The sequence below is a fragment of the Lipophrys pholis genome (genome assembly GCF_963383615.2).
Source record: "Lipophrys pholis genome assembly, chromosome: 6".
NCBI classification, from domain to species: Eukaryota; Metazoa; Chordata; class Actinopteri; order Blenniiformes; family Blenniidae; genus Lipophrys; species Lipophrys pholis.
The window spans coordinates 17,863,479-17,876,067 of NC_137629.1; the positions used below are offsets into that span (position 1 = coordinate 17,863,479).

The 12,589-nt window shown below is 41.5% G+C and overlaps 1 protein-coding gene across 1 annotated transcript in view; it reads right to left on the reverse strand.

Moving 5' to 3' along the window:
* nrg2b (neuregulin 2b) overlaps nucleotides 1-12,589 on the reverse strand; it is a gene marked incomplete at its 3' end in the record, with an annotated part of 66,963 nt that overhangs the window by 14,612 nt on the left and 39,762 nt on the right. The window contains exons 5-6 of the mRNA XM_080466366.1: nucleotides 5,711-5,769; nucleotides 1,448-1,471 (exon numbers count right to left, since the gene is read on the reverse strand). Of these exons, the coding sequence (XP_080322492.1) occupies nucleotides 1,448-1,471; nucleotides 5,711-5,769 (83 nt within the window). The remainder of the gene's footprint in view (nucleotides 1-1,447; nucleotides 1,472-5,710; nucleotides 5,770-12,589) is intronic.

Genomic DNA, 12,589 nt, shown 5'->3' on the forward strand with positions numbered 1-12,589 from the left:
CTCCAGGATCTGAGATGGTTAAACGCTCATGAAGCTCTGAAGTATTTTTGCGATGTTTTGTGTGGGAACACTACTGCAACTTTTTATTCAGGTTCTGGGGCTCACTGTGGCGTAACGCTCTGTGTCAGAACAGCAAGCGCATCGACACGAGGGAGCAACAAACAGAACATGAGGGGTAGGAAGAGGAAGGAGGGAATCAAAGCAGAAAAAAATAACACGTGGTGTAGAGGGAGGAGCAGGAGGAAACAAGAAGGAGACAAGGAGAGGAAGGGCAGTGGGAGGGGAGCAGGGGCGTGTCCAGGAGAAAGGGCCAGGGAGAAACGGGTCCCCAGGAACCGAAGACTGACCTGACTTTGTCCTCTTATCAACTAACCGGATTATAGAGGTCCTCCAATTGTTAGTTACGGCCAAATGAGCATCCCTGCAGGCTAGGAATAACTTCTCAATGTCCTAAAACTTCTCAAACACAATATTTTGTAAGGTGACCTCGAATGCTGCTCACTACTGACAACTATAGGTGAAAAATGGGACAGGCTCTACTTCCTATTACAGAAGGGTTTTTTTTTTTTTTTTTTTTTTGTCAATTGATTAGTTTATCAGTTTAAATCAGATAATATACACTTGGGTAGATTAAATGAAAAACTGCCAGCTTTACCTGAAACGCGACATCACCTTTCCCCCCTCTTTCGAAAAGCTCCAGACACGCCGCTGAAGGGCGGTGGACTGAGGGGGACGGTGGGTGAGGGACGGGGTAGGAGGACTCTTTAAATAACGGGCCTCTTTAGGGATTGAAAAGCCTAGGAGGGCCTGGGCTTGGCATTGTGTGTGTGTCACAGGGCACTGATACAGGAAGGCGAGGTCGAGCAGCGGTCGTGATTTAGGAGAAGCGAGCTCTCCACTCTGACACTAAGTCAATCAAGGGCGTAATAATAAGGACAGACTACTCGGTCAGGCCTTTCGCTTGCTTTTGGCAATGCTTTGCGAAAACACTCGCAGCTTGCATGTTTATATGCAACGGGCCGCTGAAGTTGATATGCACATTGCCAAAGCTCAGAGGACAAGCCAGACACCTGTAATTATCAATGAGGTGAAGCTTCCCTCTGGTTTTTAGACAAAGGAAGGAGCTCGAGCTGTGATATTGTGTTCAGATAAACACAACTCTCTGTTTCTTTACTTTGAGCTGAGGGGATGGTTCGTTCCCGATGAGTTTGTCTCTTTCTCGAATGTTTCCTTTCCAACTTTGTTGGATCAGAAAAAAGAAGAGTGCATGCAAAGAAGGAAGGTTAGGTGTCTTAAAACCAGGTTAGTGGGCAGGAGAAAAAGAGGGACAGGTTGAGAGAGACCCAGTTGTTGGTTTTAGAAAGAAGATGGCACAATAATGTGTGACTGTGAGAGGATCTTAGCAAACCCTTTTAAGCACAGCAAAATAAATAATAATGGTCCATACCCTTAAATTTAATTCTGAGAAGCTCTGCCAGCGCAGAAAGTTGTTGGGTAAAAAGAAAGAGACAGATAGGGTCAGGTGTAATGTCCACTTTGGAGCAGATATATTATGTCCATATCCTGCATGTGCTGAACCAGGATATAGGTTGATTAGTGCGGCCAGTCGTGGTGACCGACACGTTTACCGTCCAGTAACAGACAGACAACTCAGACAGCCTCAGCTCTGTGACCCCCGGAAAAAAAACAAAAAAAACAGAAATAAAAGAAACATAAAGACAAAGAAATTAAAGGAAACGGAACTGAAATCCACAGCAAAGGGAGGAAAAATAACCAAAAGGCAGAAGGACGAAGAAAGCAGCAGGCAGGAGAAGTCATGCGGAGACAGACAGACAGAGAGAGACGGACAAAGACAGCAAGACAAGAAGCCACATCACTTACTGCTATATTTACTAGACCTCATTTCTGGAGTGAAAAAAAAAAATAAAAAAAAACACAACAGTGTACAGAAATACAAAATAAAAAGAAAACAAAGTGAAAAAAACCAAAACAAAAACAAGACAACAAAAGATAAAAAGCAGTGAGTTACTCTCCAACATAAAAACACTGTACAGTCGATGAGGCTGGCACAGCAAATGGGGGTGGGTGCTGTAACTCGTTTGACTAATGGCAACTGTGCGCCTTTGTATTGATTACAGCATACCTCTTGTATAGCACTTTGTCCCAACTACTGCTGTGTACAGCTATTATGACCCTTTCATATAATTTACAGAGAGATCATCTCAGCGTTCCCAATTTCCATGGCTTTGCATGCATTAGCAGCCATAAGGAGGGGGAATAGTGATGCAGCCAAATCTCCCCGCTCAACCTCAGCTGCCCTTAAAGCCTTGACAGTGCTTTATGTTTACACTAGTGGAAAATCAGCCAGGAGCAAATCAACACGGATTCAGAATGGCAGAAGGTGCTGATTTAACGTCACGATGCGAAGAAATTAAATTAAAGAAAAGCACAGACATGTCCCAGCATGTAGACGAGGCTTGATGATGGGATCCAAAAAAATAAGTACAAACAGTATGATACGTCAACGTGTAAAACCTGCACTGGGCTTCAATTTGACATTGTTCAGAATGGAACGGGCTACAGTGGACAAATAGCAAAGCAGGACAATGTGGCATGAGCCAACAGTGTTTCACATTGCAGGAAGAGGAGGGTCATTTTCCATCCCTTCCATCGATCTCTGTGTGACTGCCTGGACAGCAACGTGAGAAGGTGAATGGACAACTCGTCTACCAAACTGCAACCCCGGACAACTCGTCCATGTGATTCCGGACAACTCGTCCACAACAATTTTTTTTTTGCATTATTGATTTGAAGGATTGGATTTCAAAGAATATTTTGACACAAAAACATAAGCAGTGGCTGATTTTGATATGGGCAAAGTGGGCAACTGCCCAGAGCGCAAACTCAACAGGGGCGCACCGTGCAGCGGCTCAGAGACGGTCTTCAGAAACACGGTTTTCTCAAATGTATTTCTGAAAACAAATAGGCTGTGCAGTGAGTTAAAACGGCGCTTCGTAGCTGACATCTTTGAGCGATGCGTTCATGTGCATCACGTAAGCCCGTCTTCCGATGTCTTAATGAGCTGCGGGGCTCATACAGTAGCGAGGCTACATGCTAAACATGATTGAAGTATCATTAGTGTCATTAGTGACTCATTAATGAGTCATAGTCATTAGTGAGCTGGAGAGTGACAAAGTTTTGGGGGGGCGTCATGTGCGCAAAGAAAACCATTCTTTGCGAGAAACAAAGCCATATGATACTGTACTAAATGTATATGGACATATACTAGATATATGAAAAATATATGAAATATCAATTAGAAATAATATGTAAAAGTACATTGTACAGGATTTATTTTCTCAAAAATCTCATCTGTGGACGAGTTGTCCTTTGAGGGTGCTGTCTGTGGACGAGCTGTCCAGGGTTGCAGTTTTGAAGACGAGTTGTCCACCAATCGTGTGAGAACCATACTGCCAATGAAAGGAGGTGGTTCATTTCTGCATGAGACGTAGCACAGCTACACACAGGGATCTTAAATATTTCTTCATGTCCCATGATCTCATCTGACCAGGTCAATAGTGACTATATGTGCTTCACCATCACTGCCCATGCAATCACAGGAGAGTGACAAAACACACCCCATTTGCATTCCTGTCATTTAAAGGAACCGTTCGAAGTTTTGGGAAGTGCACTCATTTGTTTTGTCATCGAGAGTGTGAAAAAGTGAATAAAATGGTACGTATGATGTATTTAAAACATGTTTATATCACTGACTAAATCAAAAGATGTAAAATATTGGCTACCTGGAGTCTTTCCATTTCAATATTAATAAATTCGTTGAAGTTAACAAAAACTGCCAGGGCTTGCAAGGGTGTGTCTTTTTTTTTTTTTGTATACCCTTTTTATACCTCTATAGACTGGCAGTTGTTTTCAATATGAACCAATTTTTGGACGATGATCCACACGTCCTCATTTTGGACGTGTGGAATTACAGTAATGAGAAATACAGACAAATATAACTGCACAAGACCAACAGACAGATGACCTCATCATGAGTGTTGTTGTTGTTGTTGTTATTATTAATATCACTAATTTTAGCTAATCATTCCTGTCAAATATGCAGTTTCATGTTTCTGCCAAAAATTCCACCAAAACCCTTTAAATTTCACTGCCATTTGAGAAAACTTGCTGCAGAAATTTAAGTTTCTGATTGCAATAATCTTAAGAAAAGGTCTAGTGGTGGTGTGATGTGGTTGTGGTGTCATACAGGGAAAGAAAACAGGGAAATATGAGTTTTTGATTCAAGTTGTGTGAGTCGTGCTCAAGTCTGTACTTGAAGAACTTGAAGCCAGAGACAGCAAACCGGACAAAGACAGACAGCTAATTGGGCTTTAGTTTTTGCTGTTGGATTACAAACTGATACAAATCATAAGTCCGCAGGACCAATCGAACCACGACTCCAAAGATTTTGAAGAAATTAAAAAGTGTGACTTGAGGCTAACTATTTCCCTTTGTTGCCAGCCTCAATGCTCAGCCAACTGGCTTCAACTTCACCTTCACAGTACAGACAAGGGAACAACAAGTAAGTACAAATCCCAAAACATCCGCCCGTTGCTTTATTTCCATACCACTGTGATCAGACACAAATAAATGACATTTTCTGAACATATTAAAAGTCAACACCCTCAGCTAGACGCCATAAAGAATTCCTGTCTGATGATCCATGGATGCGGATAGCATCGGTGTAATGTTCACCTGGGTTTAGTTCAGGACATGGTCTTCTGATGCCATCTCAAGGATCCAATCGTTTCTGTGGATCGATACCTCAGCGAGGCTCACTTAAATAAACATGAGTGATGCTTTCAAATCTCTTTAAGTGAAAAAAGAAAATCTTAAACATTTTCAAACTCTTAATCTCATCCACTTGCCAAATTGTACGGATTTCAGGCACACTGTCACTTTCAGTAATGGCTGGCGGCCGTTCAAAACAATGTCAAAAAGAATAACATTTTCTATCTCAAAACCTCAATTTTCAGTCTTTCTCCAAAGGTAAAATCGATAGGAGAGGTCTTTTTGTTTGAAGCAGGGGAGCAGCAGAGAGCAGGAACTCCCAATCTTGTGTTATGAGCTTCTGTCCACACAGTTTTGATTGTTTAATTTTTTTTTTTTTTTTTTATGGCTAACAAATGCAGCAGCACCGATGGACCATCTACAGCAAAAGTGATTCAATGAAAGCAAGTAACTCCAAACTCCTGAGTTTCTTATTGTGTCTGTCTCCTCTGTTTCCCTTCGTGTGAGTCTCTGCAGCAGTAGCATTTTAAGATTCATCTCAATTTGAAAGTTCATTTCAGTTCATTTATATATATATATATATATATACATTTTTTAGCTGATATTACAAGCATGTAAACTGGAGTGATAAACAATAACATTTCGAGATTGGTTGTTTCTGATAGCCAGAGGAGCACCACAGAGGAAGCAGGGGAGACACGGGGAGGAAGGGCCGGACACAGAGGCATGCAAACACACACACACACACACACACACACACACACACACACACACACACACACACACACACACACACACACACACACACACACACACACACACACACACACACACACACAATGCCCCCTCCATCCAACCCCTCCGATGTGGCATGCAGCATCTCAGTGGGAAGGAGACAGACAAGAGCAAATGGACATACTGTAGAAACCGTCCATGACGGAGTTTTGACACTGGTCCCCCGTATAGTCATTGGGACACCTGATGGAGGGAAAACGAGACACAGAGGGGAGGAAGGGGAGAGGGGGATGGGTTAAAGATACAGAGGAAGGAGGGAGAGAGAGAAAGAGAGAGATGAGAGGGGGGGTAAAACAGGTGGAAGGAGAGGAGGAGAAATACACAGAGAGCAAAGAGAGGAGGGGAAGGAGGGAGACATAAGAGAGCAGAGATGAGGGATTAGAAACAGCACAATCCACCAAAGGAGAGAGAGAGAGAGAGAGAGAGAGAGAGAGAGAGAGAGAGAGAGAGAGAGAGAGAGACAGAGAGAGAGAAAGAGAGAGAGAGAGAGAGAAAGAGAGAGAGAGAGAGAGAGATGACCTGCACACTGTGAGATCACTGCCATCTGCATGACATCAACGCTGCAGTTCAGACATCATCACAGTCATGAGAGTGATGGTGGTGGTGCAGGACGGACGACGGATCAAACACACACTTGTTAACCTGCAACCCCTCTAACACACACAATACACACCCACATTCACTCACAACTGTCTTAAAGTACATTATAGACTGTTTTACCAAACAAAAAAAAGGAAGTATTTTTTGTATATATGTAAATTCAGGATATCATGTATTTAATTAGGCTTTTTTCCAATAACAAGTCATTTTAACTTGAGATGAACAAAACAATCTAACATATTCAAATGGACTACAACTGTATCACTTTACTGGTTTTAGTTGATTTATGGGGCAATCTGCTGAGAGCTTGGCTTTATTTCCCCCTGATCTTTCTGTCAAGAAAAATGCATTATTTCTAATTAGATTGTCAGACATACATTATATTACATGATAATGCTATATATATATATATATATATATATATTTTTTTTTTTTTTTTGCAACACCGCTCATCTACAAAAGTATAGAAAATACAGAAATTGTACTGCTAGACAATGACAGTTTTGAGGTATCTTCAACATTTTCATGAAGGTGAGGAAGTCACGTGCACACAAACAATATATCTGTTGTTAAAGTAATAGTGTGTTTGTCACTGTGGATACTGGAGCTGAACAATTAGTAATGACACAAATCAAGATTCCTCTTGCAGCTTCAGTTTTGATTTAGCGGCTAAATTATTTGGCGAGTATGACTGGTGAAAACCTGGATGGACTTGGCATTTAAACACTGTTATCCTCCTTCATAGAGGTTAAAACAAGTAACAAGCAACTATGAAGGATAGAAGTCGATGACAGGAAAGATATTTGTGTTGAAATTTAGGGAGGAAAAGTGAAAAGTCTTCTGAAAAAGTACAGACACCGAAACAAATCAACTTAACTGCTGTTACCAGCAGAAACACCTCTTTTTTGGTCTCCTTCTGTTTTTAGATGATTCAGTGACTTAATGTTTTACTCTGCTCACTAGAAAGTAGAAAGGTTCAGTTTCAAGTTGTTTGGCAGAATTAGCAGCAATTTATTCCAATGGTTTTACCCCAAAAAAATAAAACCAAAAAGTAAAACAGGAGCTAAAAGTGGATGTTGGCAGTAGGTCGAGGCGACACAGTGTTAAGACAGCAGTTACAAAATCCCTGTTTTATGTTTGGGTTGGGATTCATTATTCCAGTTTGCTTCCACCTTCCAAAAAAACATGCATTTGAGGCTAATTTCAGTATAAAATCCCCTGTAGAGAGAGTCAACACCTAAATGTTGACAGATTGTTGTTTTTTCTGGTTTAAATCGATATATTATTATGTTATTATGACGGAGTGGATTTGGCACATTTCTGACAGCTATTACTCAAATCTACCAGAAAGTAGAGAAATGAGCTTTACACCTACATGCTGGCTATTATGGTGGCTTCCTCAGCTGGTTGTGGAGAGTTCATTTGATCTTTGAAAAAGAAGCACTGACTCATTGCACACTGATTCACAGTTTTACCACAAAATCTAGATCAATCCAGTTCTGAGAGCTTTAGATACTAAACATAACTAATGAATATTTATCCAAATTGTCACGTGTTACCAATCGTCATTATTGTAATTTTATCCATGAATCAGCATGAAGGAGGCCTGTTTGCCAGAGTATCTAGATATTTAAGTCCACTGGTGCATCCTGGCCTGACCTGAGAGGAAAAAGACTGACGTGAGCTGCAGGGCAGTGACTCTCTCCTGAGGCGGTGTGCCTTGTTACCGCCGTGCAGCTGTTTAGGAGGAGCTCAGCCATACGTTTCCCTCTGAGTGCAACATCCTCTGTCTGTGTTTGTGACATAAATCCTTCAAGAAAGAACCCCCTGAAGACAAATGATTAAAAAAAACAACAACAAAAAAAACAAAGCGCAACATACATAGAGAGATGTGCCTCCACAGTGTGTGAGCATGGAAACAGTGGGAATGGGTTTTGGTATTGCTCCAGCATAAATAACAGCAACTGTTCACATGCAGCTGCAGAATGTGGTGTTTTGTTTCTGGATGGGTGGCGAGCTGTCAGCGATACCGGCGGCTGAACGTGATTCACACTCCGGCATCAGCCATCAAGCTCGCAACGCTGAAACTAACAAGCAGGCTCCTCCGCCGCATCACGCCGACGACATGCACGCCGACATCCCTGGTATCCGTGTGGATTCTGCCTTTCCTCTATTAATCTTCATTGTTTCACTGAAACGCTGCAGGACCGTGAGTCAAACGGCATATTTAAGGAAAATAAAATCTATTCAATAGAGTGCTTTAAAATGTGAAATATCTGGAGTCGTGTGTTGTAATGGGTGTCATGGCTTTTACCCAGCCAGGCATAATTGATTTAATCTTTTTATTGCTGTAATTGATAGTAGATCGGCTTTTACTGCAGTCAGATGAAAAATAGACATGTTACAGAAAATTTGATCCCACTGCAGTGCACATTATGCCGCAGATGAATCACAACAATTGACCACAGTTTTATGATATTATGGGTGTGGCTCCCATTACAGTCATTATAGGATAGCAGAGGCTCTCTGGCGATTCCAGCCAGCCTTGATAATAACCACGCTGTATTTATTGCACTCGTTCAGCATCCGGTGAACACATCCATGCGGTGTAAAACACAGGCACCCCCATCTCTCACACATGTGCGGCCCATGTAACCGAGTGGTGATCCTTTTCTCCTCTTTCTCGCCACTAAAGAGACAACTTGCATTTTGAATCAATTACAGCGAAAAACCCTTGGTTGAGCCCACTCAGCAATTTCCCAGAGAGATATAAATAGAGCAGGGAGAGAGAAAGAGAGAGAGGGGGAGAGAGAGAGAGAGGGGGGCGAGAGTGCAGAAGCAGCCCTACGCTGGCAAGGCTTTCACTCTACATCATTTCATTTCTATCTCTCTCTCTCTAATTCTGTGCGTCCCTCTTCAGCCTTTCTTCATCTACCCCTGCTTGGTTTCCCCTCTTCCTTTTCCTAACCTGTGCTGTTTTTCAACCAAGAGAATGAGAGCAAACTCTGTGAAAAGTGAGCTTGAACCACATTGTAACATATATATATAATCCGCAACTGTCATAACTGTTACACTCATCCTTTCAATTAGTCTCCATCTTTCCATGGACAGACAATTACAACCCCATAAAGGTGATTTAGGGTCAGCAATCACCTGAAAACACTTGCTTGCACAGGGAGAACGCCACATAGAAACATCCAGATTCAAACCCACACCTTTCTCGCTATGATGTGAGCGCATTAACCACACTGTGTGGCTCTAAACAGTCTCCATTACATTTAAAGGTGTGTGTTTAAATAAAAATAAGTGTTCATTACCGCTTCACTTGTTTCTTTTCTCTCAAAAATTAAAACATGCACGGTAAACGCATCAAACTGACCCACAAATTAAGAAGAAAAAAAAAAAGAAATGTCAAAATGTGTAACATAGGAGGAGGAAAAAAAGACAACTCAGATAAACATAGACCTGATGTTAGAATCAATAGTGACTTGAACTCATGGCATTTGTAGATTAAATGAACTTTATTGATTCGCGAGGGGAGCATGTGGCATTTTCAGTGCGTAGTTGAGATTATGGTGCTGACGCTGGTTTGAAGAACAACAAAAGGTCTGATGATTCAGAGGAGAAAACGTGCTGAAAGGACACATTGAGCAGGAGCTTTACACTGCTCACAGCTCGCCAGCGGGAATGTTTGTATGCACTCATCTCCACTTTAACCTCCACACTCGGCTTTAGACAGGAGGCCTTTTTCCTTATGTGCCGTCCTCCACTTTAACCTACAGGCTCCATTTTGCAGAGCAGCTTTACTTTCTCCATCAGAGAGGAGAGAGATTTTTAGGGTTTTCTATGGACGTGGACAAAAGAGCTTGCAAACCACTTTGAATTTTGGACAGATGAGCACGTTATTTGGTGCTTTGTGGTGGTAGACAGTGGCGCGACTGAGGTGAACAAGCAGCGCAGACAGTCTACAGACAGTCTACAGACAGCAGTTTTATTTACGTCCTGTTATCCACAGGCCAAAACAGACAGGCCAACAAAAGGATGACAAAGCTGAAGAGCTCTGGTAGCTCTCCAGAAATCTGCCGGCACTCTGAAACTTCTTTAAATATGCAGTGGCTTGCATGTAGCGCCATCGTGCACACAAGGTTGTGCAATCCCGCACATTTTGTAGCACTAAACTGCTCTACACGTCTGTACGAACCCTCTCAAACTAAGTTTTCTGCTTGTCAGCACCATGAAAAAAGAAAAAAAAATAATCTTGATTTATCCTTCAGCAATGACCGGAAGGTGTATGAGATGAGAGGCAGAGAGCGAGAGAGAGAGAGAGAGAGAGAGAAAAAAGAGAGAGAGAGAAAGAGAGAGAGAGAGAGAGAAGGAGTGGGAATATTAAGACACAGAAAGAGAGAGAGATGGAAATGAAGAAACAAAGAGCGCAGATCTGACAGAGACACCTCGGGATCTGACGCCTGCTTTCCAGCACATACATCCTATAGTTACAGGAACAACAAAGCTTTTGATCATGTGCAACCGTGCAACGCCATCTGTTACCTACACATCTATGAAATGACCCAGTGTGTGTGGCAAGCTGAGAATGGAAGATTACAACCTCCAGTTCAGAATACATGCATTTCACTGAGTGGAGAACAAAGAAGTCTCGATAGTTTTTGTTGTGTCCTGCTTATAGAAACACATTGCGCCTGCAGGAGTTCACATGTTCTCCGCTTTCATGTGCACCGAACAAAGGCAATGTCTCAAAGATAATTGCATGGTGTTTACCACCTCTACTACACCATCATATAATGCAACACACAGGTTTTACTCATGTAGACTTGTTAACATCATGTAAAAGCATCCCCCCCCCCCCAATGTTTTAATTCAGCTGTCAATGACTGATAAAATGCAAAAAGTATATGTTTTGCTCAGGCTGACATGAGGATGTGATAATGTTGTTGAGCATTGCAATGAAAATATGGTAAGTAGATGATGCTGATGTCTGTACTTTGAGATTTGTTCTATACAATAACAGTGTTCTTAGTCTTGCCTCTAATTTATGTGTTTTTCTTGTTTTAATTTGTTCTTTTTCAAACCGGCAGCGTTTCAGAAGAGGAGCAGTTTGTTGACTTGTGACTTTTCTATTTAAAATTTTTTATTTTTATGCCTCTGATTTCTGCCCTGTGGCCACCACCTGTGAAATAATTACCAGTTTTATTCTGTCACTTTTTTTTTTTTTTAATTACTTAATCACACAATTTCTTTGTGAATTAATTGCCATTAATCACACAATTCTTTCACATGTAAAATTATGTCATTTTAAAATTTGCAGAGCATGAATGCACAGTGCATGGGAACATAATTCACTGAAGTTCACTGCAGTCTTTTGCGATATGCGCCAAAAAGCCTGAGCAGGCACAGGAAGAACATACAAACTTCGCAAAGAAAGGTTGTGAGCCTAGAATCAAACAAGGATCTTCTTCACCTGGGGGACGGCGCTATCCACTGCTACATCATGCCTCCTCCATTTACAATATGAGAAACATATTTACACAGACATATTTGCAGCCTATAAGGTTTCACTTCATATCCTGATTTTCTCAGATTTTCTTGTAGATTCTTTAAGTTTTAATGTCTTTTGTTCCTTCTGTATATTTTGGTTCTTTAATAAGTACTTTTCAATGGTATAGAGTCCATACTACAGACTCTGGGGCCTCGTTCACCCAACAACGTTTTCACGTGAAAATGCTAACAGTTCGTTCTGCTTGGGTGTCGGTTTACAAGACAACTGTGCTCAAAGCCACTTAAAATGCAACTTTTTGAAAACGGCTTCCGAGGTGGAACTTCCGAGGCTCCATGGAAATGGGTTGAAAATGCAACTTTTTGAAAAGGCTCCAACTCCATGTAGACATTGGAAACGCTGCTACTGTGCATGTGCGCCATAGTAAATAGTTCTTCTGCACATGCTTGAGGAGATGGACAATAACCACAATGGCGGCCTCCACAGTGTCATGACTACACGGGCTTGTGGCCACTGACAGAGTGGATGTCTGTGTACTTGTCATTGTTAATGTCTACAGCATATTGTTCTCCGCATGTGGTTTCATCACAAAAACAAACAACAGCATAGTGGCTAAACTTGAAAACTACCCCGTTTGCACTATTTCTGCCTTTTTCAAAGTGTCGCTGTGCAAACGGGGCCCTACCGTAACTGTAATGTGCTCTGATCTGTTTAGACTCCAACTGTAAAATGGCTGAGGAAATATGTGTAAATAGAATGTAAATATCACATTCTAAATAGTAAGACATCCAAATGATTTCATCATTTTGGATTCGATGACTGCAACACAGTTACAAAAGGCTGCGACGAATGCATCTGCGTGAAAGATAATGAAATGACACTTATTTAATT